The sequence below is a fragment of the Coturnix japonica genome, unplaced genomic scaffold, assembly GCF_001577835.2.
Source record: "Coturnix japonica isolate 7356 unplaced genomic scaffold, Coturnix japonica 2.1 chrUnrandom596, whole genome shotgun sequence".
Lineage (NCBI taxonomy): Eukaryota > Metazoa > Chordata > Aves > Galliformes > Phasianidae > Coturnix > Coturnix japonica.
The window spans coordinates 13,725-20,296 of NW_015439969.1; the positions used below are offsets into that span (position 1 = coordinate 13,725).

The following is a 6,572-nucleotide window of genomic DNA, read 5'->3' on the forward strand; positions in this document are numbered from 1 at the left end:
GTCTTATGGGGTCTCTATGGGGGCCTTTTTGGGTCCTATGTGGTTCTATGGGGTTTCTGCGGGGTCCTATGTGGTCTCTATGGGGCTTCTATGGGGTCCTAAGGTATTTATATGGGGTTTCTCTGGCGTCTTATGGGGTTTATATGGGGTGTTATGGGGTTTCTATGGGGTCTAATGGGGTCTTTATGGGGCTCTAATGGGGTCCTGTGGGGTCTTATGGGGTCTTATGGGGTCTCTTATGGGGCCTGATGGGGTCTATGGGGCTTTAATGGGGTGTCTATGGAGACTTACGGGGTTCTGTGGGGTCCTATTGATTCCTATGGGGTTTATATGGGGTTCTGTGTGGCTCTATGGGGTCCTATGGGGGTTCTATGGGGCCCTATGGAGTCTTTTGGGGTTTATTGGGTGGTCTATGGGGTCTCTATGAGTTTCCATGGGGTCTAACAGGGTTCTATGGGATCTATGGGGCTCTATGGGGTCTCATAGGGTCTCTATGGGGTCTTATGGGGTTCTATGGGGCTCTGTGTTTTCCTATGGGGTTTCTATGGGGACTTATGGGGTTTCTATGGGGGTCTATGGGGTCCTATGGGGTCTTATGTGGTTCAGTGGGGCTCTATGGGGTCTTATGTGGTTTCTATGGGGTCTTATGGGGCCTTATGGGGTCCAATGGGGGTCTGTGGGATCTTATGGGGTCTCTATGGGGGCCTTTTTGGGTCCTATGGGGTTCTAAGGAGTTTCTACGGGGTCCTATGGGGTCTCTATGGGGCTTCTATGGGGTCCTAAGGAATTTATATGGGGTTTCTGTGGCGTCTTATGGGGTTTATATGGGGTTTCTATGGGGTCTAATGGGGTCTTTATGGGGCTCTAATGGGGTCCTATGTGGTCTTATGGGGTTTCTATGGGGTCTCTATGGGGTCTTATGAGGTCTAATAGGGTCTCTTATGGGGCCTGATGGGGTCTGTGGGGCTTTAATGGGGTGTCTATGGAGACTTATGGGGTTCTATGGGGTCCTATTGATTCCTATGGGGTTTATATGGGGCTCTATGGGGTCCTGTGGGGGTTCTATGGGGTCCTATTGATTCCTATGGGGTGTATATGGGGTTCTATGGGGTTCTATGGGGCTCTATGGGGCCCCTATGGAGCCTTTTGGGGTTTAATGGGGGGCCTATGGGGTCTCTATGGGTTTCTATGGGGTCTAATGGGGTTCTATGGGCTCTATGGGGCTCTATGGGGTTTCTATGGGCTCTTATGGGGTCTCTATGGGGTCCTATGGGGTTCAATGGGGTTTATATGGGGTCTTATGGGTCTCTATGGGCTCTATGGGGTCTTATGGGGTTCTATGGGGCTCTATGTGTTCCTACGGGGTTTCTATGGGGACTTATGGGGTTTCTATGGGGGTCTATGGGGTCCTGTGGGGTCTTATGTGGTTTAGTGGGGCTCTATGGGGTTCTATGGGGTCTAATGGGATCTCTGTGTGGTCCTATGGGGTTTCTATGGGGTCCTATGGGGTCCTGTGGGGTCCAATGGGGGTCTATGGGGTCTTATGGGGTCTCTATGGGGGCCTTTTTGGGTCCTATGTGGTTCTATGGGGTTTCTGCGGGGTCCTATGTGGTCTCTATGGGGCTTCTATGGGATCCTAAGGAATTTATATGGGGTTTCTGTGGCGTCTTATGGGGTTTATATGGGGTGTTATGGGGTTTCTATGGGGTCTAATGGGGTCTTTATGGGACTCTAATGGGGTCCTGTGGGGTCTCTATGGGGTCTTATGGGGTTTCTATGGGGTCTCTATGGGGTCTTATGAGGTCTAATGGGGTCTTTTATGGGGCCTGATGGTGTCTGTGGGGCTTTAATGGGGTGTCTGTGGAGACTTATGGGGTTCTATGGGGTCCTATTGATTCCTATGGGGTTTCTATGGGGTCTCTGTGTGGTCCTATGGGGGTTTAATGTGGTCCTATGGGTTTCTATGGGGCTCTATGAGGTCTTATGGGGTTCTGTGGGGGTTCTATGGGGACTTATGGGGTCTCTATGGGCTCTATGGGGTCTCTGTGGGGACTTCTGGGGTTTCTATGGAGTTAATGGGGCTCAATGGGGTATATGGGGTTCTCTGGGGTCCTATGGGGTCTCATTGGGGTTCTATGGGGTCTTATGGGGTTCAGTGGGGTTTATATGGGGTCCTATGGGGTCTCTATGGGGTCCTATGGGGTCTTATGGTGTCTATGGGGTCTCTTATGGGGTCTTATGGGGTCTCTATGGGGACCCAATTGGGTCCTATGGGGTTTCTATGGGGTCTCTATGGGGACTTATGGGGTTTAATGGGGTCCCATAGGATCTTATGGGGTCCTTTGTGGTGTCTATGGGGTCCTATAGGGTTCTATGGGGTCCTATGGGTTCTATGGGGTGTCTGTGGGGTTAATGGGGTTCTACGGGGTCTCTATGGGGTCTAATAGGGTTTCTGTGGCGTCTATGGGGCTCTGTGGGGCCTCTGTGGGGTTCTATGGGGTTTAATGTGGGCCTGTGTGGTCTCTATGGGGTCCTATTGGGGTCTCTATGGGGTCCTATGAAGCTCTATGTGGTTCTTATGGAGCTCTATGGGGTTTCTGTGGGGTCCTGTGGGGCTTCTATGGGGTTAATGGGGTCTCTGTGGGGACTTATGAAGTCCTACGGGGTCCTATTGATTCCTACGGGGTTCTATGGGGTCTTATGGGGTTCTATGGGGTTTCTATGGGGTTCTATGGGGACTTATGGGGTTTAATGGGGTCCTATGGGATCTGTGTGATTTCTATGGGGTCCTATGGGGTTCCTATGGGGTCTTATGGGGTTTAATGGGGTCCTATGGGGTTTCTATGGGCTCTTATGGGGTCTCTGTGGGGCTCTATGAGGTCCCATTGATTCCTATGGGACCCCTATGGGGTCTCACATATTCATTATGCAAATGTATGCAAATGAGCCTCGCTCCATATAAGGCAATGACCAGCTGGCGGATGTGGGATCCAAGATGGCCGCCCTCCACCTCCTATTGGACGAGCTGGAGGCGCATGTTAATGAGCAAGCCTCATTAGCATCCCACTTACGGGTGAGCCTCATTAGCATATATGCTAATTAACCCCTTTGGGCTATCACAGAGCCTCATATATGCTAATATATGTTAATATATGCTAATGCGGCTCATTGTAGAGGGCCAAGGAGCGAATGGAAGCCCTGCGGGATGGTGCCATGCAAATGAGCCTCATGAATATGTGCATAGCTAATGAGCATGCTAATAAGAAGCCCGTTAAGGAGGAGAAGCTCATTAAGGACGTGACGTTAATTAGCCCCGAGGAGTTCGAGGCCATTCCCAGGTACTCATTTGCATATTCATTACGCTAATGAGGGGGTTATTAGCATAATAGAGTCCCCCATAGGACCCCATTAAACCCTATAGGACCCCATAGGAATCAGTAGGACCCCATAGAAACTAATAGGACCCCATAAGACCCCTATAGAACCCCATAAGACCCCATAGGACCCCATAGAGCCTAATAGGACACCATAAGACCCCATAGAGGCCCATAGCGCCCCATAAAAACCAATAGGACCCCATAGACCCCCATAGAACCCCATAAGACCCCATAGACCTCATTAAACCTCATAGGGCCCCATAGACCCCCATAGCACCCCATAAGACCCCATAGACCCCATTAAACCTCATAGGACCCCATAGAGCCCAATAGGACCCCATAAGACCCCCATAGAAACCCATAGAGCCCCATAAGATTCTATTAGACCGCATAAGACCCAATAGAACCCAATAGAAACCCCATAGAACCCCATACGACCCCATAGAACCCCAAAGAGCCCCATAGAGCCCATTAAACCCCATAAGACCCCATAGAACCCCATAGGACCCTAAAGAGCCCCATAGAGCCCATTAAACCCCATAAGACCCCATAGGACTCCATAAGACCCCATAAGACCCCATAGACCCACATAGGACCCCATAGAACTCTATGGAGGCCTGCAATACCATCAGCTATATATAATACCATCAGGAGGTCTATGGGATTCTATGGGGTTCTATGGGGTCCTGTAGGGCTCTATGGGGCCCTGTAGGGTCTTAAGGGGTTCTCTATGGGGCAGGTACCTCCGTGGCCGTCTGACCCTGCCCCAAATCAACGGGGCCCTGGAATCCATCCGCACCACCGCCATCTTGAAATACGACGTCCTCCGTCCCCAATAGGACCCCATAAGACCCCATAGGACCCCATAGACCCCCATAGGACCCCATAGACCCCCATAGGACCCCATAGACCCCCATAGGACCCCATAGATCCTCATAGAACCCCATAGGACCACATAGAACCCCATAGGACCCCATAGACCCCCATAGGACCCCATAGATCCTCATAGAACCCCATAAGACCACATAGGACCCCATAAGACCCCATAGACCCCCATAGGACCCCATAGATCCTCATAGAACCCCATAGGACCACATAGAACCCCATAGGACCCCATAGAGCCCCATAGGACGCCATAGAGCCGCATTAGACCACATAAAATCCTATTAGACTCCATAGGACCCAATATGGACCCCATAAGGTCCCATAAGACCCCATAGAACTCCACAGAGCCCCATTAGACCCCGTAGGACCCCATTAAACCCCATAGAGCCCCATAGACCCCATTAAACCCCATAAGACCCTATAGACCCACATAAGATCCTATTAGACCCCATAAGACCCCATAGGACCCCATAAGACCCCATAGAACTCTATGGGGGTCTGCAATACCATCAGCTGCCACTAGGTAGCGCTATAGCAGGAGGTCTATTGGGTTCTATGGGATTCTGTGGGGTCTCATTGAATCCTGTGGGGCTCTGTGGGGCTCTATGGATCCCAATGGGTCTCTATGGGGTCCTATGGGGTCCCATTGAATCCTATGGGGTCTATGGGGCTCTATCGGGTTCCTATGTGTTCTATAGGGTTCTATGGGGTTCTATGGGGCTCTATGGGGGCCTGCAATACCATCAGCTGCCACTAGGTGGCGTTATAGCAGGAGGTCTATTGGGTTCTATGGGGTTTTATGGGATTCTGTGGGGTTCTATGGGGTTTTATGGGATTCTATGGGGTTCTTTGGGGTCCTATAGGGCTCTATGGGGCCCTATAGGGTCTTATGGGGTTCTCTATGGGGCAGGTACCTCCGTGGCCGTCTGACCCTGCCCCAAATCAACGGGGCCCTGGAATCCATCCGCGCCGCCGCCATCTTGAAATACGACGTCCTCCGTCACCCCCCCCAGTCACTTCCTGTCGCCCTTCGACCCCGTTACCAGCGCTTCCGGGACGAGGAGACCAATGAGACACGAGGTAGGGAGGAAACAGAAAGTGGGAAGAGGCCATTAGTCCTCCAGGGGCGGCCATAAGTCCTCCAGTGGCAGCCATTAGTCCTCCAGCAGCCCCACAGGACCCCCATAGGACCCCATAGAACCCCATAGACCTCATAGAGCCCATAGACCCCTATAGAACCCCATTAGACCCCCTAAGATCCTGGGGTCCTATGGGGTCTTATGGGATTCTATGGGGTTTCTATGGGGTCTTATGGGGTTCTATGGGGTCATATGGGGCTCTATGGGGTCTCTGTGGGGTTCCTATGGGATCCTATGGGGTTTCTATGGGATCTTATGGGGTTCTATGGTGTTGTATGGGATTCTATGGGGACTATGGAGGTCTATGGGGTCTTATGGGGTTTATATGGGATCCTATGGGATCATGACTATTTCCACCCCTTTCCAGATGCCACCTTTGTGGTCGAGGCCGACCTGAAGGAGCTGGGCCACGTCAAGTTGGACCGCAGGTTCTATTCCATCCTCAACGTCCTCCGCCATTGCCATAGGATCAAGGAGATCCGGGGGGGGGGCCTTGTTCGTTATGTGCTCTGTTAATTACTTCATTAAAGATTAATGGGGTCTTATGGGGTCTTATAGGGTCCTATTGGGGTCCTATAGGGTTCTATGGGGTACTATGGGGGCCTGCAATACCATCCGCTGCCACTAGGTGGCACTACAACAGGTTATAATGGAAGTCTGTGGGGCTCTATGGGGTTCTATGGGTCTCTATGTGTCTCTATGGTGCTCTATGGGGTTCTATAGTGCTCTATGGGGTTCTATGTGGTCCTATGGGGTCCTATAGGGCTCTATGGGGTTCTATGGGGCTCTATTCCATCCTCAACATCCTCCACCATTGCCATAGGATCAAAGAGATCCGGGGGGGGCCTTGTTCGTTATGTGCTTTGTTAATTAATTCATTAAAGATTAATGGGGTCTTATGGGGCTCTATGGGGTGTCTATGGGGTCTTATGGGGTCCTATAGGGTTCTATGGCGTACTATGGGGGCCTGCAATACCATCCGCTGCCACTAAGTGGCGTCATAATGGGTAGAACAGGTTATAATGTGAGCCTATGGGGCTCTAAGGGTCTCTGTGGGGTTCTATGGGGCTCTAAGGGTCTCTATGGGTCTCTATGGGGTTCTATGGGGTCCTATGGGGCTCTATAAGGCCCTATGGGGTTCTAAGGGTCTCTATGGGCTCCTATGGGCTTC

The 6,572-nt window shown here is 51.5% G+C and overlaps 1 protein-coding gene across 1 annotated transcript in view; it reads left to right on the forward strand.

Annotated features, from left to right (window-relative positions):
- Positions 1-6,300, forward strand: part of SKA1 (spindle and kinetochore associated complex subunit 1) — a 6,794-nt gene extending 494 nt beyond the window's left edge. Inside the window, exons 2-5 of the mRNA XM_015850943.2 lie at positions 2,964-3,073; positions 3,175-3,338; positions 5,173-5,342; positions 5,769-6,300. Coding sequence (XP_015706429.1) covers positions 2,964-3,073; positions 3,175-3,338; positions 5,173-5,342; positions 5,769-5,917 — 593 coding nt within the window. The 3' untranslated portion in view covers positions 5,918-6,300. The remainder of the gene's footprint in view (positions 1-2,963; positions 3,074-3,174; positions 3,339-5,172; positions 5,343-5,768) is intronic.
- Positions 6,301-6,572: the final 272 nt, after the last annotated feature.